The sequence below is a fragment of the Notechis scutatus genome, chromosome 1 (assembly GCF_049901735.1).
Source record: "Notechis scutatus isolate UNSWTSFEM ecotype Mainland chromosome 1, rNotScu1.2, whole genome shotgun sequence".
NCBI classification, from domain to species: Eukaryota; Metazoa; Chordata; class Lepidosauria; order Squamata; family Elapidae; genus Notechis; species Notechis scutatus.
Genome location: NC_142009.1, coordinates 127,265,232 through 127,292,516, shown reverse-complemented (window position 1 = coordinate 127,292,516; position 27,285 = coordinate 127,265,232). Strand labels below are relative to the sequence as shown.

Below are 27,285 nucleotides of genomic sequence, written 5' to 3'. Positions count from 1 at the left end.
TGGTGCGGTTGGCCCTGGGTTCCTCCTAATGCAAGACAATGCCAGACCTCATGTGGCTGGAGTGTGTCAGCAGTTCCTGCAACACGAAGGCATTGATGCTATGGACTGGCCTGCCTGTTCCCCAGACCTGAATCCAATTGAGCATATCTGGGACATCATGTCTCGCTCCATCCACCAATGCCACGTTGCACCACAGACTGTCCAGGAGTTGGGGGATGCTTTAGTCCAGGTGTGAGAGGAGATCCCTCAGGAAACCATCCGCCACCTCATCAGGAGCATGCCCAGGCGTTGTAGGGAGGTCATACAGGCATGTGGAGGCCACACACACTACTGAGCCTCATTTTGACTTGTTTTAAGGACTTTACATCAAAGTTGGATCAGCCTGTAGTGTTTTTTTCCACTTTAATTTTGAGTGTAACTCCAAATCCAGACCTCCATGGGTTGCTAAATTTGATTTCCACTGATAATTTTTGTGTGATTTTGTTGTCAGCACATTCAACTATGTAATGAACAAAGTATTTAATAAGAATATTTCATTCATTCAGATCTAGGATGTCTTATTTTTCTGTTCCCTTTATTTTTTTGAGCAGTGTATATTTTCTACTTTGTTTTTTTTAAAATCAATCCATGAGACAAGCCTGTTTATTCACTGACTCCAATAAGGAATTTCATCAAAAGGCACCACACAGTAAAAATAAACTTCACTTATTATCCCCGGGCACACCCAATGTAGGTTTAAAGTGAGAAAACTTAAAACTTTGCTAAAGCTATATCTGGCTATATGCTTGGCGCTTCAACTAAAGCATGGCTTTGCAGTTTATTTGGTATAGACCTTAAGTTAATCAGCCTGCCACTTTTTAAGATTACACCTCCCATCCTCAAAAGTCTTTTAAAAATCAGTGTTATATTGGCTGCCCTCCAGCAGTCTGGTACAAACACATCTGAGGCATATAGAATATCTTTTTGTTAGCAGAGGTGTCTCCTGATCAAGAGACTTTCCACAAATAGAAAATAATAATTGTAAAAGCACAATGTGAACAGATGGATACAACAGTATGTGAAAAACCTATCACATAAGGGACTTAAAAGAAATGGAGAAACTTTTTTTGCAAATAAATGCAGAAAGAAATGGGGAGGGCCAGGATTGCAGATGAGAAACAAATAATATAGATGATATATTTGTTATTTGTGTGTGTATGTGATACCCTTTAATATACAATAAATAGGCAATTTTTGTCTTGAAGAAATGGGGTTTGCATTTTTCAAAGCAGATACGAGGCAAGCATAATGAAGAACATCTCTTTCCCTGGGATAAAAGGAAAACCACAGCAATAAAGAGAAGTGGACAAGATTTATTTTGTATATATTTTTTTTCTGCAAGCAAAACTGCTTTGATATAAAATGAGTCCAATGATACAAAGCTATCATCCACTCAAGCAAAAGAAAACCTCACATTACAATGAATGCAGGTTATACTGATATTCTAATGCTAGTGTAACATCCCCCCTTCCCCGGACCAAGATTGTTTCTGCCGTCTTTTAAAGCAACAGCACACTGAAAACCATGGGAATATATTGCAATATGTATGAATTTACTGGAAGAAATTGTTTAATTAATATAATGGCAAAAAGAACTTCTTCACATTGTTGTTTAAGTTTCGGTCACATGGTATTAACATCCACGTTGTTAGTTCAAAATGTATTATTTAAGTTTTTGTCATCTGTATGAAGATCAAGTTCTGAGGTATCCTTGACTGTAAATGATGAAGCAACAGGCCAGGCGGATGTATGATGCAAAGAGTTAGCGATAAAAGCTTTTAGTGACTTCTCTATATGTTACTGCAAACAACTGTTAGTTTACATTAAAAAATGTTCTCCTATTCACATAGAATATGGCATAAACAAAAGAAAAGTTAACAAAAACTATACACATAAAATATCAAGACTGATACACAAATAAGGCCATTTGCAAAATTAAAAATCCAACTCTTGCCATATTTCACAATAATTTCTACAGGATAATTTACATCTTAGAAACTTAAATATTTAATGCACAGAAGAAAAGAAAATACTTTGAGGAGCCAACTGCATTATCTCTTGGAGGACTTGTCTAATTTTCTGACTAGCAATCGTTTTTGTGGAGTTGGAATTTTGGAAGGCTTTCCCGAGGCGGACCGAGAATTCGGTCGGGATCTTGGTCTAATTGGGGTATGAACAGTTTCTGACATATCTGAGCACACTGACTGGATTTCTGAAATGTCAAAGTCAGAGGCATCGCTGCCCCGGCGGCTGCTCGCTCTGCTCCCAGCTTTACTTCCAGCACGACTGCCAGGCCTACTTGATGTTTTTCTAGGTTCTGCAAGACAAGATGAAAGACATCCATGGTTAGTGGAACAAAGCAAAATGAGGCTGCTTCTGAAGAGGGCCTTGTCCCATACTTGAACTCTGACTCAAGTTAAATGCAACTGGCACCTTCTACTGCTTCAGAGCATTCCAAGCTGAAAAGACCCATCTTGATTATAATAAGATTTATATAGCAGTAAAAACAAGAGATTGAGTTACAGACTGAAGGCTAAGGAGAGACAGATACTTTCAACTTCTGCAAGTGGGATGTCCCCAAGGATGCAGGTGCCCCATCCCGGCAAATCCAACACTTACCTGCAAAATGTGCTCTGGCTCTTGTAGCTGCTGTTGAAATTAGGCCATTATTTTCTCCAGAATGAAAAACTTTCCCAGAAAGATATCCTGGAAGTTTAAGTTTACTCCCTTGTATTGGAGTTCCCTGTAGGATATAAGAGCACTGAATAAAGCACGTGCATTGAACAGGGCTGAATTTGGAACTCCACCCAGATCACAAAAAAATGCTTTGACCAAAATTGACCAGATAGCACTGTTTAGAAACCTATCAACAGGAAAACAGAGAGAGACTGTATTTATTGCTGCCTTCTTGAGGTGGGGACTTGTCTGCGCAATATAATATATCAAGCTACAATATACATTGATGGGACTACAGCAGGGGTCCCCAACCACCAGTCCCCGGATCGGTACCGGTCCGTGGATCATTTTTTACTGGGCCGCAAAGCTTGGGCGCCACCATCTTGTTTTGACGGCGCTTCCGGGTTTTCGGTTGCTTCCGGGTTTTCGGTTGGAAAGCGGCGTTTGGGTGCTCACGCCTTAGTTTCGTCGAAGGGGGGGGGGGGCTTCGAATGAAGAGCCATCCCGATGGCGGTGGAGTCTCGCGTTACTCAGGTACCGGTCCGTGGAAGAATAAATAATCGTGAAACCGGTCCCTAGTTCAAAAAAGGTTGGGGGCCACTGGACTACAGTATATGAACAAATAATTCTTACATGTCAGGATTATCTATCATCTGCCTGCCCGCCTGCCCGCCTGCCCGCCTGCCCGCCTGCCCGCCTGCCTGCCTGCCTATCTATCTATCTATCTATCTATCTATCTATCTATCTATCTAATCTATCTAATCTATCTATCTATCTATCTATCTATCTATCTATCTATCTATCTATCTATCTATCTAATCTATCTCAGTTTAGGATCAGATTTCACAGTAGTTGATTACAGCCCTTAAAAGCTCATAGTGTATTTACATTTATTACTGTTTATGGTGCAGCCATTTTTTTCCTGTCACACAAACCATCGTATAGCAGCATAACTGAGCCCATAAAATGGAAGACTGGCCCTTCTCAGAAGCCCTCTGAATCTTTAAAACCCGGGCCCACCTCTTTCCATGGAGTAGCACCTTCATAATGTGTATATCCTGCATACAAGTTCAAGGACCAGAGTCTGCAGGACTGTGAATGTAAATGAAGATGAATATTGTTCCTTTCTGGCAGCAGGATCAAATATTGCATAAATGTGTTCTTTCATCTATTTTATTATTTTTACTGGATCAATACAGGTAGTCCTCGACTTATGACCACAATTGAGCCCAAATTTCCTGTTGCTAAGCAAAATGGTTGTTAAGTGAGTTTTGCCTTATTTTGCAACCTTTCTTGCCACAGCTGTTAAACAAATCACTGCAAGTTGTTAAATTAGTAACATAGTTTCCCCATTGACTTTGCTTGTCAGAAGGTCACAAAAGGTGGTCATGTGATTCCAGGACACTGCAACTGTCATAAATTTATGCCAGTTGCCAAGCAACTGATTTTTGATCATGTGACCATGGGGATGTGGCAACGGTCCTAAGTGTGAGAACAATCATGAAATACCTGTTTTCAGTGATGAAGTAACTTTGAATGGTCACTAAATGAATGATTGTAGGACTATTTGTAATAATCAATATGGATAAACATGTAGCACCTTCCAGATTTATTTCTAGTTAACATATTTAATTAACATCTTCAAATATGCAAATATATTCCATTGGATCAAGACTTAGCACAGATGTACTGAAATTAGTGGGACTTGATTAATTGTGAATGACTTAAAAGTTGCACTGGTATCAATAGGTTTGCCCTAAAAATGATTAAATGTAGATACTGCCAATGAACAGTAATTAAATAATCTGAAATGTTAATTTTTATGGATGAAAAAGAATTCCATTGTCCACCAGCGGGCATCACATTATGTTCTGGCCAGTATAACTCAAAACATTGTGTAACAATTGAAATCCCATCCCCTCCAGCATGGTGTTGGTGGATGCACATGGGAGCATGACATAATGTACCATCTGTGTCTTTTTTGCTTGGAGACTGAAAAGAAGTGAACTAAATATTACAACACTCTTACTGTCTATGTATAAAAAGTGTTGGGACGTGATGTCATAAACTCTCTCCTTAATGTTCAACATCAAGAAGCAAGATGCCTAAATTGATGGAATTCAAAGGAACCCTCTGATCTTTTAGTGAGGGAATAAATAGAAGCCAGACTTCCCAATATGAACCCCAGGCTAAATAAATCACAGAAATTTCTTCCATGGTTTATTTAAACACTCCAGTTGATAGAAGGAGGTATTTTGTTCATTTGTATTCCAAAGTAATGTGGTTTAATGTGATGTGAATATGGTAATGTTGAAGGTGATATAAATACTTTTCAATGTGCGGTAACAATTTAATGTTCAATTTTGCCAATGTTTAGAATTCTTAATTTTTGTAGCATCCGTCTTCTGTCCTGAATATTCCAAAGAGTTCAATATGCTGAATTAAGTTATTTTTAAGTCATTTTTGTTACAGTTGGCTAAGAACGGGACAAAATAGAATGGAGTGCAAGTACTCCTCAATTTATGACTGAGACTACCATTTTCATTGTTAAGCAAAGTGATTAAGTGAGTTGTGCCTGATTTTATGACCTTTTTTTGCCACACTTGCTAAGGGAATCACTGCAGTTAAGTGAATCATGTGGTTGTTAAGAAAAGCTGGCTTCTCCCATTGACTTATCAAAAAACAGCTGGGAAGGTCACAAATGGCAATCACAAATGATTCTGCAAGTATTGTAAATGCAAGCCGGTTGCCAAGTGACTGAATTTTTAGCATGTGAACCATGGGGATGCTGCAATGGTTGTAAGGGTGAGGAGTGTGTCAGTCACTTTTTTCAGAGCCACTGTAATTTAGAATGGTTGCTAAAAGTCAAGGACTACCTGTATTTAAAAACTGACAATAATTCATATTCCATATAGTTTTATACTTAAAACAGCAGAAATAATCTGGCATTTTTCTGTTCTAATTGCTGTAATACTCCATACAGAAATGTGATTATTAAATGAGATCAGATTTAGTAGAAATTATGTAGTTCAATATATTCTGCATAATTTGAAGTATGTAATTATTTAAATTGGTTAATACACTTCATTCATTAAAGGCCAAAATGAGATCCTCCTTCAAGATGCCTTTTGGTAAATCAATACGGTGGCAGATGAAGAGTCACTCTTTAAATTCTGGCTCATCTTGGTCAGGGCAAAACATGGGGAATTATAGATTTCCTCCCCATTCCTCTTCCCTCTTCTAAATGATACAAATGAGAATGGAAAATTTCATGTTGTAAGAACCAGGGCTCTTTGTACCCAAAAATGGGCCAATCCACGGCATGCCACGCCAATTCTCTAGTGTTGCAGCAAGAGCTCCTGGGAATTGAAACACTACCCTGCAAGCAAATCTTTTTTTCTGGAGTAACACATTAAAAATAATCTCCCAAATTGGTGTCACGTAACTTAATGATTGTGAATCAATATCCATTCAGCAGGAAGGTGTTGGGAATTGATTTCAAGCTCATCAGGAGAGCATCAGGTTAAGGAAGGCTAGCTGGAGGCCAGTTGAGGGTATGCAAAATTTGAGGCTAGAACACCTCAAATTTAAATTTATCACTACACATTTTAGAGCAGGGGTGTCCAACCTTGGCAACTTTAAGAATTGTGGACTTCAACTCCCAAAATTCCGCAGCCAGTTTTGCTGGCTGAGGAATTCTGGGAGTTGAAGTCCACAAGTCTTAAAGTTGCCAAGGTTGGACACCCCTGTTTTAGAGTTTTACAAATTATATTGCTAATAGATTTTCCCAGCCATTTTTAATTTAATAAATTTCCTGACTTAAACCTAAGTGTTGGATAGGTTAAATTATCTGAAGATCATAATTAAACTTATGCACGTTTTACCCTTCCAACGAGCAAAATAACATTAGATTGCAAGCTAATTTAGGAATAAGAACCAATTAGTATCAATGATATATAATCAAATAAAACTATATTTAACCAACTTACTGTCAACATGGGAATGAAGATATCTGTTATTTTTATGTAAGTCTTTGTTAACAAAGATTTCATATATAAATTTATATATATAAATTTATATAAATCTAAAATTTCACTTGTATAAAATCAATTATCATTTTGACAAGGACTACATGCTCAACAAGGCCCAAATAGGAGTCAAACAAACTTTCAACAATTGATTAATTTACAAGTTTAAAAAAAGGGGGGAGAAACAAAATTGATGGACAGAAGAGTGAAAACAAATAAGAGTGCATTAATATGGAAGGTACAGCACAGTTGATAAGGAATGGAAATCACTGTTAGCTAACAGGATAGTTTTAGTGAAGGAAATGTGGTTAGACTAGAAAAAAAATCTGTCCATTACTGTACCTCTGTGGATGATACTTGATATTCAGAGCACTCTGATGGTTTACAAGGAGATGACGTTTTGCTGTTTATCAACCATGGTTTACCATAGTTGCGTGTTAAAGGATGGGGTGTCTGTATGAAACAATGGCAAATCAAAATGTGAAGAACAGTTGTTGGAAAACAATGTCATGAAATGGAACAGTCAGGTTATGAAGAATGAATTTCACAGTAAAAGTCCAAAACAAGACACCAAAACTGAGCAGGAGCAAGTGAGGACAAGCATTCTGTATGGAAAAGGATTATGTGTGTTTCTAAAATGCAATGGGGGGTTAATGTTTTACTCCTTGAACAAGTTCGTTCTGTGGTCTAAATGGCTTACATGTTTTTTCCCAGTCTTGCATGACCGCTGCATATTGTAAGGCAGGGGAGAGGAGGAAACAATAGAAAACTTTGTTAGAGTCTTTGGAAAAAATAACTAAAATCTCCCTATTGGTTTTAAGGCAGCTTTATTGCTACTAACTGAGGTTCAGACTCAATCCTATTAAGTAACATTAAAGATTATTGTAAGGTATATCAAATCTTATATCAAAGATTATTCAAACTGTACCTTGGGCGTACTAGCAGCAAGAGCTGAAACTGGAGTTCCTTGGGCAGGTTGATTGGACACAGACATGGATCTGTTGGGAGAAGCGCCCCTTGAAGAAGGCCGTGATCTACGTCCTCTTGATCGGAAGGCAGCCATACTTTGGGAAGGCCCATCTGCTAACATGAACTTCTCGCGGAGCTCCATGTTTGTCCTTCCTTTTGCTACAGTGAATGAAAAAAGAAAATTAGGAATCTGATCATTTGCCTCCCCTTCCTCTTCCACACCATTGCCTTGCCAAGTTCTCAACAAATAAACCAAACAAATCAAACACATTAGTAATGCGTCTGAAAGAAAAGAGTTCACTGGTAAAATGTGCGCATCTAATGTTCTAGGCCAGCAAAGATGAACCACGGTCAACATAAATCAGCATGATAATGGAATGGCTCAACATGCTATTTGGTTACTGAGGCACAGACACAACCTGAGGACCCACTCAACTAATGCTATTTTTTCTTGGGTGATTCAGAAACAGAAACAGATGTTGGCTATGATAAGCAGACAAGAGAGAGCAAAGGGTAAACCATATTAAGTCTAAATTAGAAATCATACAGTTTGGTAACATGCAATGCAACAAGGAACTCCCAAACTCTAAGGAAGGGTTTGGATGTTAAAATACCAACGGAATGCTGTTATAATAAGAGAGGACAATGCACAAGGATCAGACGCATAAACATGGTTAGCGTTTGATACCTCTTTGGGTTAGCAGCAATGGCTTTTGAGACATTTTCTCAAAGTCATTATTTAAATTTAAAGGCAAGCTCTCAAGCACCAGCCCAGTGCAGCAAGTGTTAATCTAAAACTTCAATAGGTGAAGCGTTTTGTTAAAACAGATTTTGATATATATTGAAGCAGAGCGAGAAGGAAATTGAAAAGAAAATAAGAACAGGAGAGACAAAGAGAGAGGGATTTGCCCACCTATAGTAGGCTGAGTGGTAATTGAAGAGTTTGATTCCGAACGTAACATTTTACTCCCATGATGATGAACTAGAAAAAATGACACAGGACATGGGTCATATTAAAAGAAAATTGTTAGCAGGAGAAGAATCAATCACACAGATGCATATGCAAGAGACTCAAAGCTGAAGAACAAGAAAGAGAATCAGATACAACTTTTTGCTTGCTCTTCCTACCCGAGATCAATTCTCTCAGGAAATACCAAAGACTCCTATATGATTTCAATAGCAAATACTTCCAATGGCATCTATGTTTAAAAAACAAAAACAACACTTCTCTGTCAAAATGAAGAAATGTAACAAAAAAAAAAAAAAAAGGAATGGAACAAACCATGCTAACCTGAAAGAGAAGACAAAATGCCACACAATATTTAAATAATCACTACTATTCATATTTTATCTTTCTAAACACAGGGCTAGTTTTTTTATTATAGATTTTCATAAGACTGAAATCTTGTTCCTCTCTTTTTTTGAGTGAGGCCAATCTTAAAAATTTTTATTCTGTTCGGGAAAATTTTTTGATTTATTTATTTGTTAATTTATTTTCAACCTTCTCTCAAGAAGTTCAATGTGGCCTGCAAACCACTCCCTCCCCAAAGCACATTTTTTTCTGCAAGAGCAACTCTGTGAGGATGAATGAGTTGAGAGTGGCTGGCCTAAAGTCACCCAAGGAATTTCTGTGGTTGAGTATGGACTTGAACTCGAGTCTCTCCGGTTAACTAGATCATGCTTGGCTAGTCTGGACTACTATGGATGAAACACTTCATCTTAACTTCACAAAACTCTCTTTGGAAAATTAAAAAAAATCAATTTTGGATTCCTATTCAGGGATATTGAAATTTATTTCAGTAAACCACAAAAAAACAATTCAAAACTTTCCATATTGCTATACACTGGTATTTAAAAGAATTTCATTCTTGCAAGGTGAAGTTTGTTTATGACAACACAAAATATAATATAAAAGGAATCTTTCTCTTGATCTGTATAGAAAAAGAAGAAAATCTGGCTGTGTTACAAAATATTGGTGTCCATTCCCCCAAAGTAAGGAGCATAATGTCTCTTTATTCAACACCTATTTGTAGAAACTGCCAACTGCTTCAAAGCTAGAATGCTTTTGTTAGCCTGAGTATTAGCTGCTAATTTGATCCCTTTGAAACAACTTATTATAGTCTCTCTTTTTTCTTTCCAGTTATTTCTTCCTGTCACCTCACCAAGTGTCTATTTCCTCCTTTCTCTTTTCTCCCCTTCCCCATGCAAGAATCCCTTCCCTTTATTCTGAGTCTATCTTGTTCCTTCCACCCTTTGTCTTCTCTTTTGTCATGTCTGCTGGAAAAAGAGGCTGTGTACACAGAAATGTAAGTTTTGGCAGGAGAGAGTGGTTTGTAAATAGAGATGGAGATTCATTTTGTAATCTGATGAACCATAAAAGTTGTAAAATAACTTGTAAGTCCTGATGTTCTTAGCATGTTGCATATGGACAATAGTACGCTAGCTGGCAAGTCAGGCTCTAGGTTAGAGATCACAGCTTGTATAGAACAACATGAACAGATTTGGGTTCAAAATCTACTTGTGTTATGGCACTGCCAAAAATATGTCAAACTGATTAGTAACATTTTCACTAGATAAGATGAAACAAACTAATTTTAATTCCAGTAAGATGGAATAGTTGTTGGTTCAAAATTTTTCTTATTCCAGGACAATCCCCTCTGCAACTGGACAGGATTATACTTTTTCAGAAAGAATTGGTCCATAATCTGGGAGGTCTCCTGGATTCACATTTTACTCAGGAGAACAACAAGCAGAAGTCATGGTCAGAATATTCTTTGCCAGATTTGAAAGTTGGTACACTGGTTTCTTCAATTCATGGAACGGAAAATGCAGTGGTAATTCACATCCTTTTAATCTCAGGGTTGGACTACTGCAGATTGCTGTTCATGGTACTGTCCTTGAAGACTACAGAAGTGCACACAGCCTCTGTCTGCTAGTTTACAAGTGAGAAAAGTTATAGCCGCATTACACTTTTTAAAATATGAGTTATACCATGTTACAAGCTTGTGTTCTGCACCAGTTGTGCTCCTTCCTAGACTATGAAGCCCTTCTTTCAGTCTCTCACATCCTGGTTATCTCCCGTATGGACTACTGCAATGCATTTTATGTGGGGCTACCCTTAGAATATCTGGAATTTGCAGCTGATGCAGAATTTAGCCATCCGCTGTGTGGGCTGCACTGGCTGTCAGTTTGTTTCCAAGGCCAGTTCTAGGTGTTGGTTATCACCTTTAAAGCTCTTCACAGCATGGGATCAGGCTACCCAAGGAACTGTCTTGTCTCAAGACTTGTCCCATCCAGTCAGGCACAGTGGGTATATTACAGACCTCATTGGTTAAAGAATTTCAAGTGGAAGGATTTAGGAAAAGAACTTTCTCTGACACTGCCCCCACCCTATGGAACATTTTGCCCACAGAAATGAGGCTGCCTTCTCAACCGTTCTGACCTTCCAGAAGATGGAAACCTGTGTCTGCCAACTGGCATGGAATCTAAGAGCAGCAGGCAATCTTGAGTGAGGTTGGTGGCCTTTTTACCTTGCTGCTTTTGACACTATTTTTTAAACTGTGTCTTTGTACGTGTCTTTCATTTCTAAACTGCCCAGAGTCAACTGGATAGTGAGATGGGAGGTGTATAAATTTGATAAATAAAGTAAAATATTCATGTTTTAAAAGACTTTTGCCTGAACTTATAGTACTTCTAACTCTGGCAGAAGGAGCCTATGATACAGATAAATGTAAACACTATTTTCCACATCCCATCTTAACATTCAATATCTTTTCTGATCTCAGATAAAAAATAATCCTATATTATTCTCAGTAATAAATAAATAGCTACAATTGAGTTACCATTGCTTATGGACATTCGTATTTTCCTGCCAGGCTAAGCAGGTAAAGCCTTACACACTGGGAGAAAGAAATCTTCTCTGCAAACTGAAAATATTGAAAACCAAAGGCCAAACAAGTCCCAAAGATTCTTGTATCTACCAAGATAAGAATTCTAAATGTACCATCTTAGTACTATCAGCATCCCATTTTAGTACCATCAACAAATATGAGATCTTTTCTTCCTCTTCTGCTTATTGTGTGAATTCAGAAAAATAAACTTGCAAAATCTTCAAAGGGCCTGCTCACCCATTCATGCTTGGACTATAGGGTCTGTTTATGTGCCACGTGGTTCTGCCTCAGTATAACACATCAGAAACTACTACTGATATTTGTTGAATAAAGAGGGTGGCAGGGCAATCAAAGACCAGAGAAAAGAAAGAAAAGAAAAATGCAAATCATCGCATCTGTGTCAGCTATTCGCTTTTCTAACATCTCTTATTTCCCCAAATACAGACTGAATTCATTTTTCTTGCTAGCACCAGTCACAGAAGCAAACAAAGATTTTTTTTTAAAAAAAATTGCATCATCAAGATATTCAGTTAAATCGACCCCATTCAGACCGAAACATTTTAAAAAGCTGACATTTGTAATCTTAAAATCAAAGTTTTATAATACTACCCCTAAAGTGAACAATTAGCAATTTTTTCTTGTTAATTAGGTAGCAGGACAAGAGTACTTATTATTGTCATCTGTCTTCTTCCAGAGTGATTCTTTTTAGAACTGCAACTGTTAGAAACCATCCTTAATTACTTCAGGTATATTACAGCCTGAATTAAAATGGAGGGGGGAAACTAAGCTGTAGAGTCTTTTTCTTTCAAGGAAGAAGAAATAGTTGAAGGGAAGAGCAATCTGATACCCAATCTGAACTCATTACCCTTGGCAAATGAAGACTATTCTGAGAGGCCTTTACTTTGCACCAAGAATTAGACTCACACCACAATCAGTACCAATCCCTGTTGGGTATACATGGGAGGGATTAATCCCATTAAATGCAGCGTGAAAATCATTTTTTGCAACTCACCGAGAAAGGAGATGAATTGGTCTGTCAGCTTTCCCAGTCTCACCAATAAGGGGCGGAAGACTGAGGCGAACACTCACATTTCTCCCAGTACTGAAATACAGGTAGTCCTCGACTTACAACGGTTTGAAGTTACAACAGCACTGAAAAAAGTGACCTAGGACTGTTTTTCACCCTTGCGATCATTGCAGCCTCCCCTTGGTCACGTGATCAAAACTCAGGTGCTTGGCAACTGACTCATAGTTATGATGGTTGCAGTGTCCCCGGGTCATGTGATCAGATTTTGCAACCTTCTCACAAGCCAGAAATCAGTGAAGAAGCCAGATTCATGTAACAACAGTGTTACTAACTTAATAGCTGCAGTGACTCGTTTAACAACTGGTGGCAAAAAAGACCGTAAAATGGGGCAAAATTCAACTTAACTTTCTCACTTAGCAAAAAGTCACTTACCTCAATTGTGATTATAGGTTGAGAACTACCTGTATATAAGTGTGTGTGTGTATGTATGAGTGTGTGAAATCTTGCTTCCTATAGCAGCACACTAACTGGTGTTCTGGACTGCTTTGACACATCCCCACCTCCAGGCAGGAGACAGCTCTATGAGAACTTCATTAGAATGGCTAGCTATTAACACGAGCTATTCCTGACAGAACCTCATGGTTGGTTCCGGCATCTTCCCTGCTCCTCCCCACCTCTAAGGTCAAATTAGATTCTTAGGAAGGAGAAAGGGGGAAGTAGGGTAACAGCTTTCTTCCTTTACTGTACATATGTTTGCAGTACAGGTAGTCTGACCGCAATTGAGACCATAATTCCCATTGCTAAAGCAAGGAAGTTGGTGAGTCATGCCTGATTGTATGAATCTTTTTGTCATGGTTGTTAAGCAAAGCATGCCATTGTTAAGTGAATCATACAGTCATTAAGCGAATCCAGCTTTCCCTATTGATTTTGCTGTCACAAATGGGCGGTTACTGCTACTTTCTTCATAAATACATGCTGGTCCGCAGGTGCCCAACTTTTGATCCTGTGTCCATGGGGATGTTGCAACAGTTATAAATGCACGAACTGCTTGAAAGTCACATTTTTGAGCGCCGTTGTAACTCTGAACAGTCACTAAATGAATGGTTGTAAGTAGAAGACTACCTGTATCTTGTTCAGTTTTCTCAGCACGTAAGTGAAATTTCAGCCAACGGAAGGCTTCTAAGTCTTTAAAATGCCATGCCCATCATTCCTTGCCATTATCTGTGTTATCTGCATTGCAGAAATTGAAATCCAAAACATTTGAAGACCATTTGTGTCTGCTCACCTCTGCCCTGGTTTTTTCGGTATGCAGTGCTTTTGCAAATGAATATGCATAAAAGTATACCATTGTAAGTAAATTAAGATTGAGTTAAGCTTATGGAATTGATACAGATGACATTTCCTTCCTCCCATTAAACAATGGTGGCAGTTATAGACACAGTTAATGAGTGTGACGTCCAAGCTATTTTCTTACATACCTCTGCAGGGATCATTTTTCACTAAGAACTCATCTAGTGCCATCCAACCACCTCCAACACGAACCATAACGGTGCTTCGCAGGATACGGACAAGACGAAGCTGCTGGGAATCACCAAACTGTGCCGAAGAAAGGAAAATAAGCTAAAGCTTTCCTATATATTCTAAACGGCAATGTACTTCTCCAGGCTAAGTAGGTTAAAATTAGCCACAGATAGATTATTTTAAATCATTAGTAGAAAAATTGCCAAAGACATTTTCATTAAGCATATGATGATCAAAGCTGTGGTCAAACTGAATTTATTAATCCACCAGCTAGCAATGAGTTTGGGGTGGAGGAAGGTAAAAGCAGAACATAAAGATCAAATGCTGGTTTCATTTTTCACAAAATTGGCAAAAATCATGAAGTAGTAGAAAAAAAATACTAAGAGAAAGTATAAAGTTCTTACATCAGACAACTTGTTCCTTCATTATAAAAACCCTCTCTGAGCTTTCCTTGCAGAAATAATTAAAAAAAACACACTATGGGTTTCATAAAATGGAGAGAACTCTAAAGTTTTATCCTGGGAAAGAAGAAAAGTAATTTTAATTATGACATGAAGCTCCTTTCACTTTCTTGCTTTCAGGAAAACTTCCCCTTTGTATATCCAGTGTATTGCATGGTATGATTCAGTTACCTTTTCTTCTTTTCTAGATATTCTCATATCTGGGAGGTAAGCAGTGATTTCTTTCTTCTGCTACATACTATTTACATCACTATATTCTGATCACATATACTGCTACTATTTTAGTTAATTGAATTGAATTTATCTTTCAATTCTTTTTTTTTAATCATTAAAGGTCCAATAAAACCTATTGCATACCTACCATTCCTCAGCAACTCCTTGAGAGGTTCCTTTTTCAACACCAACCACAAAAGCATTACTAGTTTTGCTACTGGTCTTGCAGGCCTCTTAGTATTAATGTAAACTAAGCAGACAAGCAAAGCAGTAAAATAACCATGAAGACAAAGAGTTGGTGTCCTCAAAGATCAAAATGGAAACCTCTCCAGTCTGATGGACTGCAGAAGTGTTAGGATTACAACTCCCAGAATGCAGGTGTGGAAAACACTGTGGATGGAAAAATTATGTTTCTAATAATCCTCACTGGTGGTCAGAAGCACTCCTTCTAAGTATTGAAGAATATAGTACAATCCTTTAATAACTGTACAAAAACAAATGGCTATTAAGATGTGAAAAAACCAAAGCAAATAATTTATGAAGTTTTAAAAATTAAAAATAATGATTGATAAGTATCTATTTTAATTTTATTCAATTTCTCATTTTTTCAATTTGATTTGTATTATTTCTGCAAGTACTTTTTAAAAAAACCACATTCAAATGCTTATTATTATTTTTCTTTTTCAGTACATTTTTTTATACATATATGAAATGTACTGAAAAAGAAAAAATTATGTATGTATGTATGTGTATCTATGCGTGTGTATGTATATATATATACATGTACTATATATATATATATATATATATATATATATATATATATATATATATATATATATATATATATATATATATATATATATGGTATTTAGCTTTGTTTGGGTATTTTCCCACGTCATTATAGTTTACGAACACAATACAGAAACCTGATGATGGCAGGTGAGATTCTGCCGAAACGTTGCTACAACTTTAAAAGCACAACTATAATACCCGAACAAAGCCGAATACCATTCATGTAAGTACCCGCAAAAACTTCACACACACACACACATATATATATACACACAGTATTTTGTATGTAATTTCTAGTTTATATATTTATTTGCCATGAATTTTCCTAGTATTATGTTATGTTAATTACTACTCAGACTAGATAAGATAGCTTCTGCCTTTATTTAGTTTTAACCTCTTAGCAGCCTTTAATACCACTGGCCATGATCAGTTCCAGGGGTTGGGTGGGGGGAGAAGTCCAGCCCATGGTTCCCAGCTTGTGGAGTGCCACAGGGCTCAGCCCTCTCATGTTTTACATCTACATGAAGCCACTGGATGAGGTCACCCAACAGTTCCAGGTGAGATATCAGTATTCTGCAAATACTCAGCTTTGCAGCTCCATGCAGGACTATCCAAGGGATACCATGGAGCCCTGTCTCAATGTCTAGAGGCTGTGGGTGTCTGGATGGGGAACAATAGGCATCAGGTGTAGTAAGTCTCAGTGGCCTTGAGTTTTAGCCCTTCTGGTTATGGGAAACTTCTATCGCTTGTTTTGGATGGGGTTGCACTACGCTAGATGGAACCTGGGTGCAATTTTGGAAGTCCTCCTGGACTTGTAACCACAGTTCAAAGAGCAGGTGACAGCTATGGCTAAGAGGGCCCTTGCCCAGGGGTGGGATCCTACCGGCGTAACAACTGGTTCGGTGAGCACATGCCTTGCGCGTGTGTGCAGTACTTGTAAATCAACTTCTCCTGCAAACAATAACCTTTTCCTGCTGTTGCCACGCTAAGCAACTTAGGTTGCTTTAGCAGGGAATAAAGGACAGCCTAGAACCTGGGTGGGCAGGTGGGCACAATCAAAGCAAAGAAGATCTTCCGAGCAAACCTGTTCGGTGTCAGCTGCTCTTTGGAGCTATCGGTTCTATAGAACCAGGCTGAACTGGTAGAATCCCCCTTGCCCTGATAATGCATTGTCTACCAATCATGCCTGTTCCTAGAACAAAAGGCACTGCTCATGGCCGTTCACAATCTGTTTAGAAAAGTGTGCTTAGATATAATATTAAAATGAAACAAAAATGATTTTTCTTCATCCCTTATCTAAGTAATCATGAAACTTACATGATTGTTTAAGCATGTATAGATAATCTTTGAGCTACAGAAGTTTTATCTATTGTTTGATTCTAGTTTTTACACAGCTCCTTTATTTCTTGGCCTGCTGTAATAAAGAAGAGTTTCTTATCATGTCCAAACAAGGAAACAATGGTTAGCAGATCTGGAACATGGCAGAAAGCCAACTTAACTGAACTCGTTATTCAGAATCTTAATAGTCTCCTGGTTGAGACTCAACAGAGAATCTGAGGCTTCTGATTTATTACAGCACATCAGGAAAGAAAATTAACAACAACAAAAAAAAGAGCTGCAGGAACACCTCATGACGTGAAGCTAATGTAGGATTATTTGTATTGGGCAAATAGGCAAAAGGACAAAGTTTGCACTGTTTTGTTGTTTTGGGATCATAATGGCCAAGCGCAGACCTTCATGTTATGGGAACACAGAATGAGCATTGTAAAGCCAAAAAGGCTGTTGCAATCTAGAGGTGTGTACTGTACTTTTAAGCTCCCTGCTAGAAGAAGAACATACTTCCCTTTTTATTTCCTCTGATTATTATTCTCTCCCTTCATGTTGCTCTGCAGCACATTTGCACTCCAGATCATTACAACAACTAGGTGAGAGCACAGACAAGACCAGGAAGAAAAGGCCCAGGAAACCACAACTAGTTAACTTTTCATTAAATGTATAATGAAATTCATTAGGTTTAAACACTTTCATCCCAATCACTGCCTAAAAAAACTTTTGTATGATCTACCCTAGTGGCTTGTGCTGCAAATCATTTTACCATTAGTTTCTGCTATGAGAAGAATTCAGAACTTCTCTAATATTTAATGCCTGATCTTTCATGAGGGCACGTATCCCCAAAAGTCCAACTGGAACAAGAAGCCAAATATTATCTTTCAAAATTGAAGCAAACGTTGTTTGTCTAGTAAAACTTCCACTGCTAAATCATACAAGCGAGCTTACTTTTTAATATAACTTTAATAGCTTAAGCAAGGGGGAAAGCATATTACTTCTTAGGAACCAAATAACAGTAAAGCAGATAAAGCTCACTACGCCAGGAACAAAACTTTTATTTTAGAAGTATGCAAAAATGCTAGTTTGGAATGTGCACTGTGTGAAATTATGGAAATAAACATAGCTATGAAGACTTTTTCCTTTCTTCTTATAAGGTTTTATGCTGTAGCAACTGTTTTTCATGAGAGTCCTTTGGAAAATGGACTTTGCTTAAATAGTTCTGGGAAGAAATTAGCCAGAGAAATTGGAACGATAACATGAGACATTCACCCAGGCTCTCCTACAGCCACAACTTCATCCAAATGCTGACTGTAGTTATTTTCCTAAAGCAGAGTGGGAAGTTATGACCACATAGATGAGTCAGGAAAGAATATCTCTTCCTGCTTCCTAGACTCTTTTTTTGAGAATTCTACCTTGGTTCCAAGCTGTAATATTCACGTTTCAATGTCCAGAGGCTCTAGCAGGGGAACCTGACACAATTTCATTTCATTTCCAACCAATCAAACTTAGGAAGTTGTTTGAGGCGTCTCCTTTTTTGCAGTATTCTTTGGGAAACTTATCCTTTCCTCTAGTTGTGTTTTTCCAAAATCCTTACAAGCGCAACCTGTCATAATTATTTGGAGTGGCTAAAATATCTACATTATTACAGTCCTGTATCTAGATACTTAATATTCCTGAACATGCCTTTCAAAAATGTAAAAAAAAACCAAAAATGGGTAAATAAGTCTACTATATTTAAGGATGCCCAGCTATTGCAGCTCTTATCTGTCTCTATCTCTCTCCAGAAGCACCAATTCCTTCAAGAATTTGATTAGTTTTACACCATCTTATATTCTATCGTTTCTATTAAACATTCAAGACAGTATATCTGACAATACTCTTCACTTAATCCTCATCATAACAACTGTCTAAGCATAGATTTAACTGAGAGTGTGTCTGATTGGCCTCAAATACTGAGTGAGCTCCATGGTTTAGGAGTAGATGGGAAATCCTATCTCAGAATTTTATTAATACTGTTTTATATAAAGCCAAAGCAATGTCCATTATTAAAGACATAGTTTTATAATGATAACATTGTGTTATCTTTATTTATCAAAATTCCTTTTTAATACATATAACTTTATAAAAAGAATCATAGGAAGATGGACTTTAAAAAGAATTGAAGATCTTCTGTGCCTGGCATCAGTGCAAATTTCAAACTTAGTGGAATCCATGTTCACTCATTATACGTTAAATCCTGACTGAAAGCTGAGGTCACTTTCCACCAAATGAAACCTGCTTGCCCCCAAATGTTAATTTTTTTCTTGTTTTGAATGATATAATATTGCTCTGCTAAAAAAGTAAGCAGAGTAACAAGGTATATTGAACAAAATAAACAAAATTCCCTTTTTGATGGATACAGTCTGAAAGGTGCTTGGTTGAATGCTATTGGTTTGTTTCAGAGTACCCTTTTCCTAGTAGTTTAAAAAAATGTGTAATGTAAATTACCTGACAGTGGGATGCAGCATGGAAACCTAAAAGCCATTCCATACAGCAATCATAGCACAATCTTAACTACAGTTTTCAAGTGCAAATTACAGAGAAAGTATCTGAAAGCATTTGCACCTCGAACAGCATTTGGCACTATTATCTGGTTCCCTTAAAGTAATCTTAATTATGAGGCAGCGACAGGCAAAGAGGCAATTCTCAGTGTAAAGACACCTGTTAAGGCACCAAAGTTGAGCAAACAAGAAATTAGCTCAGGGTGAAAGGAAGTGGGAGGACAAATCACTGCAAGCTGAAATGATAATGTATTAAAAAAATACTAGAAGAACTCCATGTACTGTTTATACCTGATTTCCCAGGAAGAACTGACAAGAGATGGAAAATGGGGAAAAAACACAATTAGTTTAACAGGAAATGGTGTCATGAATCTAGAACACACTATGAAAGTGCATACGTATTCCAAATAGCTTGATATAATATATACTTTACATGTGTACAGGTAACATTAAATGCTTGGACTGTAAATGATGGGGAATGGAATTCTAATTTATCTGTTACTTCCTTGCATGATTTTGATCAAATATCTTCTGCCATTTGACAAATTTTTCCTTCATATCTGTTTAAGACTCCCCCCACCCCTCAAAGATGTGCAACACATTTCCTAACTAATAAAACTGGGACATATGCTTTTTACGAAAACAGGATGATCATGAGATATATTATTCAATAACTCTGAATTCTAATTCAGTTGGGAAGTACACTATTTAAATGTTAATGAATAGTAAAATAAAAGATCTTGAATATTGGTGGCATGATATTATATAAGTATTACATAACACAGGGATTGCCAATCTTCTTGGTTCTGCTGACTGCTAGTGGTAGTTTCAGTAGCAGGGGGGAATGGTTTCGCACACACAACCTAAATCCCATGCATGTGCAAATAATCACCATATATAATAATTTCAAATGAGCATCAATAGGAATTAGGGTAGTTGCACAGTTAATCGCTGTTTAGACTGGATTTGACATTTTTATCCACTTAATGAATCAAAGACCTGAGACAAGCAGATATTGTTTAGTAATAATATTAAAGGTAAAAGCTGCCTTTTGCAACTGTTTGGTGGTGATTTTGTCAATGCCACTGAAGCTCCAGATGTTCTGGGAATTGGACTCAAAGTGCCTATTACTATTGGTACTATCTTGGCTTCCTTTCACAGTTGTTCTAAACTTCTATTTGCAGGTCTTTGTATTTCGTGATTTTCTCCAGTTTTTTTCTCTTCTATCCTGTTGTCTCCAAATCCTGAAGCATCCACTATTCAAACTTCTTTGTCTTTCTTATCAACAATTATTAAGTGTTGTGTGGAAAATGTTTGTCTGCTTCAATTCTAAAGTCCCAGCGCATTTAGCTTCTTCATTTTCTATTACTTTGTCTATGTTGTGACTATTATTTTAATTGACTGTTAAGTAAAATTTGAAATAGGTTTTAACACTTTAAGAAAATTCACAGAATTCAGAGTCTAAATTTAGTTTAATAATTCAGGTCTTCTGGTTCTTTTCAGAGTAGCTAGGTATAAATCAATAGATGACATGAATGTATTTTTTAGACTTACTCTGTACTTATTTTCGCCAATCTGCTCCACCTGGAACCGCTTTGCACATTTACATTTTGCTACTTGTCTTGTCACCTGTCAATATGATAATCAGAACCACTGTATTAGATTTTTCAACCATTCTGTATCATTGGTAAATTGTAAGTATGACGATCATTATGCAGTGCTAATGGAAAATGCTCATAATAAGAGGTGAATAGAAGAATACCTCATCTTCAATTTTGTCTGCATCTGTCAGAGGTTTGTATGCATCCTTGTTTGGATGAAGTGCTGCTACAAATTCATAATAGTCAATATAGCCATCGCCATCTCTGTCAAAAATGTCTGCTACCGCACTCATTTCCAGGCGACTTGTAGGAAATTCTATGGAAAAGAAGTAATACTAAACATTAGAATTACAAAGTTTTAAGAACAGATTACTTCTAAAATCATAGAATTAAAGAGAATTTTGCAGGCTTTCTAATCTATTTTTCTGTTTGATGTGGGAAGGCCAAAACTAGAGGATCTGGAAAAGATGGCTATCTACTCTTTGAATGAATGTAACAAGAGTTGAACAATCTTCTGGCTCAGTATTTCTTAATTTTGTTTTAATCCTTTCTTATTTTTAAAAATTAAGGATGACCCTCAAAAGAACTTTGTATATATGGGTTATGTTTATCAATATTAAAAATGATTAATTCATTCAGAACATTTACTGAATGATATAACTATTACAATATTGAACCTATTATATATTAATATAAAATATTTTTCACAAAAAAACTGTTTTAACAACAATAAATGAGAACAGTGACATTGTTTTAAATTTTTGCAAATATCTTCAATAGCAGGTAAATAATTTTCACTTCCCAGATCCCTGAGAGGGTCTTGGGGGAACACTTTTTGGACCATACTTTAAGAAACACATATTATCATAACAAGTTATTAGTTCCTCTGATTGACCATTCTTTCCACTAAACATTTATCTTGATGCTTCACTGGATTGTAACAATTTAGACTCTGGTTAGTTATATCCATTAGATCTAATTCCATCTATTGGTCACTAAGAATATATCTCTTATATGCAGATATTTGAGAAGTATTATTACCCCCTTTTCTCTCAGATTCTTTTTCTTCACAAGCAATCTGAAGTTTCAAGAATGGTTTGTTTTAAAACTTACTTGAAGAGAGAATCCCATCAATAAATTCCTGTCTTGTTATCTTTCCATCCTGATCTTTATCTATCCTCCTAAAGAAGTCCATTACTCGAGATTTCTTGTGGTTCATCCATCGCATATACTTCTTCCGCCAAATATCAAAATCAAAATTGGCAAATTCCCTCAGCTGGAAAAACAAATCATGAAAATGATTTAAGAGATGAATTAGCTTATGGTACCCAATATCCACGATGCTAAGATCCCGGACAAAAGTGAATACTGGTTTCCTCTGTAATGTGAAAAATCAAACTAGTCCTTTCTATTTCCTGCCTAGGTCTCTGATCTTGGACTCTCAGCGGCCTTGGCCAAGGTGTATGAGCCTGAAGGCGCCTTCAAACTGCAGTTCAACTACATTTGTGGATCCAAAGCTACATATCAACTTAGCGTGAAGAATTGCAGAAGTTAACTTCATCTGTCATTTAAAAATAAGGTTTAAAATTATTTCCAATTATTAAAAGAAAGGTGATTAGCATTCATCATGAATGCTCCTAAAAGAAAAATAACTCTAAACTTTGACTAATAGAGTGGGAAACTATCTTTTGAAGAGACTATTGGTGCTTTTTACCATTTGACAAACCAATGTGTGACTCTCCAGTTCCTTTGGTTCCTATTTTTGATGTAAAAACTTATTTGATTGCTGGGAATGGAAAATGAGTTGGTGGCACACAAACATTAATTCATTAATTCGATCAATCAATCAATCATTATTTGTTTAGATTTGTATGCCACCCATGTCATTTAGAGGCAATGCTGATCCATAGTTGGTAGTAACATCCCATTTTCTCAGTCATGTGTGTCATGTCTGTATCTTCCTGTTGGTACAGGCAGAAGCATATCGGTGTCCTGTCCTTCCATGGAGCGCCCTGGGTACTCAATGTATGGGTAGGTACTTTCTCTCCAAACAGTCAGAAGAGTAACTGTGCTGATGATCAAGAGCTAACCACATACCCTCTGAGTGTCAGATATGATGAATCGGTGGTCCCCCCCCAGCCCAAAAGGAATGCCACTGCCATTCGTGCATGAAAAAGAACTTTATTTAAGGTCCTGGGGCGGCTGTTTTAACTACTGTTGCTAACCTCTTCTAATCGGTCTAAGGCGTCATTAAGTTTCCTTCGTCTCTCCAGGGCCAGGAGCCAGACTTGTTGCCATTTGCTGAGCAAGAGGTTAATCCGTGGATTCTTTGTCTCGATTTGGGTCTGAGCACCTGAAGGGTATATGCTTGGGATTGGAGAACATTTTCCTGTTAAACATAAAGTGAATTGCATATGCATCAAAAACTGTGAATCAAAATTACCCCTTTCCGAGCAATTTAGAAGAAAGATAATATGAATATATACTTGTTTGGTTGCAAATAATACTTTGGTTCTGTTTATGGAGGGCAGCTATAAACCTAAATAGCATGAGTCAGATACAAGAGGCCATAGGAGTACAAATTGTCAACTATTATTTATTCTTGCCATTTTTTAAATGACAAAAAAGAGCATAAAACTACTCTATGAGATAAAACAATGGTGAATTACTGCTGCAATCTATAAATAGCCAAGAAATGTTGAAATATGATACTCTCAATGCCTCACAATAGAACATTACTTACTTCCTCCTCTTCCCTTATCCAATACAGGAATATGAGATTGGATTGGGCTGGTTTCAGCTGCTTTTCTTTTATGTGTCTTCGTAATTTTATCTACATCTGGCTGTTTTCTGGTCATTTCTTCCATGAATGTCTGCAATTAAACAGTGATTACTTTGACTAACATTGCATCCAAATAACCTGAAAAATACTCAGTGAAACAACAGCTTTGGTGCAGTGGTCTATTGGGCCTATCATATGTACTTAATGCAGATGCATCACACATAACTTTTTCAGTATTTACTTCAAGGTCTGTATCAATTCAGGTACTCCTTGACTTACAACAGTTTGTTTACTGATGGTTCAAAGTTACCAAGAAACTGGAAAAAGGGACTTATGACCAATTTTCACACTTATGATTGTTGCAGCATCCCCATGGTCATGTGATTTACATTTGGGTGCTTGACAACTGGTTCATATTTATGACGGCCACAGTGTCCTGGAGTCATCAAAAAAGCACAACAAAGAATGTTCTTTCTGCGCCAACTCAGAAAGCTCAAACTGCCCAAGGAGCTGCTGATACAGTTCTACAGAGGAATTATTGAGTCTATCGTCTGCACCTCTATAACTGTCTGGTTTGGTTCTGCAACCCAACAGGACAGACACAGACTTCAGAAGATAATTAGGACTGCAGAAAAAACAATTACTACCCACCTGCCTTCAACCGAGGACCTGTATACTGCATGAGTCAAAAAGAGGGATGTGAAAATATTTACAGATCCCTCACACCCTGGCCATAAACTGTTTCAACTCCTTCCCTCAAAACAATGCTATAGAGCACTGCACACCAGAACAACTAGACACAAGGACAGTTTTTTCCCAAAAGCCATCACTCTGCTAAACAAATAATTCCCTCAACACTGTCCAACTATTTACAAAGTCTGCACTACTATTACTGTTAATCTTCTCATCACTCCTTATCACCCATCCCCTCCCACTTGTGACTGTATGACTTTAACTTTGTTGCTTGTATCCTTACGATTTATATTGACTGTTTCCTAGTATTATTTGATTGCTTATGACTATTATTAAGTGTTGTACCTTATGATTCTTGACTCTCGATGAATGTATCTTTTCTTTTATGTATACTGAGAGCATTTGCACCAAGACAAATTCCTTGTGTGTCCAACACACTTGGCCAATAAAGAATTCTATTCTATTCTATTCTATTCTATTCTATTCTATTCTATTCTATTCTATTCTATTCATGTGATCATATTGCAACATTCTGTCAATGGGGAAACCAGATTCATTTAACAACCGTGTCACTAATTTAACATCTGCAGTGATTCATTTAATAAATGTAGCAAGAAAAATCATAAAATGGGGCAAACCTCACTTAATGAATTTCTCACTTAGCAATATAAATTTTGGGCTTAATTGTGGTTATAAATTGAGGACTACCTATACTATAAACTTTTTAACCCCTTAAGTACAATGGGACTAATTGTTCTTCTGTGAGTGGATGACAATAAAGTCCATCAACTTTCTAATTAATATGAAAATAAAATATTTGTACCACCACCTAAACTGACAGAAAAATATGTTTTGTCCAACAGAGAGAAACTTGTACCGTGTTTCTCACATAATAAGGCCGGGCCTTATTTTTTTTTGACCCCCGAAAAAACGGCTAGGATGTCTTTTCGGGGTGACTTATTCCCCCCTTTGCATCCTCGGGTGGGCGGGCGGCGACAGCTTGGATGTTCGGAGACCTTCCGCCACCGTTAATTTCCCTTCCCCTTGCTGCCGTGGCGTTACAGCAACGCCGCTGCGTTTGGCGCAGCCACGTGCAGCCAGTCAGGGCTCCTCCCTGCAACCGGGCCCTGAGGAGACATTTGGCTTCAGGCGCTCCTGTGGCCGCCTTCCCTTTGCCTTCGATGGTAAAGTGAATTATTTTAAAAACCTCCGCTCATCCTATCAGGGCTGTGCGAGCTGAGCAGAGCCGGGAAAGCAAGCCGCGGGTGTTTCCTGGTTCTGCCCAGCCCGTACGGCTCTGCCGCGCCCTGGCGGGATGAGCGGAGGTTTTAAAATAATTCACCTGAAGAGCAAAGAAAAGCGACCACAAAGCGCCTCTCAATTCAACAACAAAGGCAAATCCTCAAGGTGGGCTGGAGGGAGGTGGCTACGTGCCCCCGGGCTACTTCAATGCAAGGTCCTGACTTGCAGCATCCTGCCGTTGCCGCCGCGTCCTCCCTCTCCGACTGCAAAACTCGTGTGCTTCCCAAAGCGCTCCGAGCGAGGCGAGCTCTTCGCCATACATAGAGAGAGGGAGAAAGCGGCCGGCGTGCTCCGAGCTGGCTCTTTTCTCTAGCCGAGGCTGACAGGAAGTGCCTCCAGGGCCGTGGCAGGCAAGCCGCGGGTGTTTCCTGGTTCTCCCCAGCGCTGCACGGCTCTGCCACGGCCCTGGCGGGATGAGCGGAGGGCCCGGCAGGGAGGCACTCGTTGCCTTGGGCGATGGGTGAGGGAGGCGGCGGAGGCACCGAAATGTCACCAAGGCAACGAGTGCCTCCCGCCCGGGCCCTCCGCTCATCCGCCAGGGCCGTGGCAGAGCCGCGCGCTGGGGAGAACCAGGAAACACCCGCGGCTTGCCTGCCACGGCCCTGGAGGCAGCGCCTGGCAAATATCTCCTCAGGGCTCCGATTTGGAAGAGCCTGACTGACTGGCTGCACGTGCATCAAGCCGCGGGCAGCTGCTGTAACATTTCTCGGCAAATGAAGGAAATTAACGTGTGTGGTGAGTCCGATATGAAGTGCTCCACCAACGCAGGCAGCACCATATCCGGGCATGCAACAAAGTACTTCCAAACAGCAAGCCCCCCCGCCATTCCCCCCGCCATTCCGCATGTTTAATATGGGCCTTAATTTGGGGGAGGGGCTTAATTTGATTTTATGCCAATAAATCATGCGGGGGCTTCCTATTGGTGGAGGCCGTATTGTTGGAGAAACACGGTATTACAAAAAGATTTTTTAGAAATACGTTTAGGACAAACCTAATGTTTGCATGAGTCAGTTTTATTTACCAAACAGTCATTTTTGTTTCTTCTTTTAGTTCCCAGGCCTCAAAATCTCCTTTGGAGGTCTGACTGACTTGTTTAAAAGAAACTTTCTGCAGACCTTAGGCAGTTTACAGACAAGAGAAGAAATGCTGCTTATCTTCTGTTAAAACTATTCCCCTTAGCAGAAGCAGTTTTCTTTGAAATGACGGAAGGACATGCTCTCCGTTTGAGGACACAGCACAGAACATCATGCTTGAAACAAAGGCACTCTAATTTAGCACACACGTATTCTGGATTATTTTTGTTTTATTTTGCGTCCAAGACTTTTAGGCCCTCAAGCTACAACTTACTGCACTGTTAAAAGACTGGCCTTAGTTTGTCCTCTGCAAGGACACAAAGCTCGAAAGAGTCATGTGCTACTGA

General features: G+C 38.2%; 1 protein-coding gene across 22 annotated transcripts in view; it reads right to left on the bottom strand.

The window, feature by feature from the left end:
• Nucleotides 1-1,332: 1,332 nt before the first annotated feature.
• DST (dystonin) overlaps nucleotides 1,333-27,285 on the bottom strand; it is a 333,803-nt gene continuing 307,850 nt past the window's right edge. For 12 of the 22 annotated variants that reach the window (XM_087945452.1, XM_087945460.1, XM_087945467.1 and 9 more), the window contains 12 exons: nucleotides 23,832-23,961; nucleotides 23,314-23,477; nucleotides 22,202-22,364; nucleotides 21,250-21,404; nucleotides 21,042-21,116; nucleotides 19,779-19,796; nucleotides 14,107-14,224; nucleotides 8,625-8,693; nucleotides 7,671-7,870; nucleotides 7,085-7,195; nucleotides 2,658-2,781; nucleotides 1,333-2,355 (listed from right to left, as the gene is read on the bottom strand). In XM_087945452.1, coding sequence (XP_087801578.1) covers nucleotides 2,090-2,355; nucleotides 2,658-2,781; nucleotides 7,085-7,195; nucleotides 7,671-7,870; nucleotides 8,625-8,693; nucleotides 14,107-14,224; nucleotides 19,779-19,796; nucleotides 21,042-21,116; nucleotides 21,250-21,404; nucleotides 22,202-22,364; nucleotides 23,314-23,477; nucleotides 23,832-23,961 — 1,593 coding nt within the window. In that variant the 3' untranslated portion in view covers nucleotides 1,333-2,089. The remainder of the gene's footprint in view (nucleotides 2,356-2,657; nucleotides 2,782-7,084; nucleotides 7,196-7,670; nucleotides 7,871-8,624; nucleotides 8,694-14,106; nucleotides 14,225-19,778; nucleotides 19,797-21,041; nucleotides 21,117-21,249; nucleotides 21,405-22,201; nucleotides 22,365-23,313; nucleotides 23,478-23,831; nucleotides 23,962-27,285) is intronic. The other 10 variants (XM_087945565.1, XM_087945573.1, XM_087945600.1 and 7 more) reach the window with 4 other exon arrangements.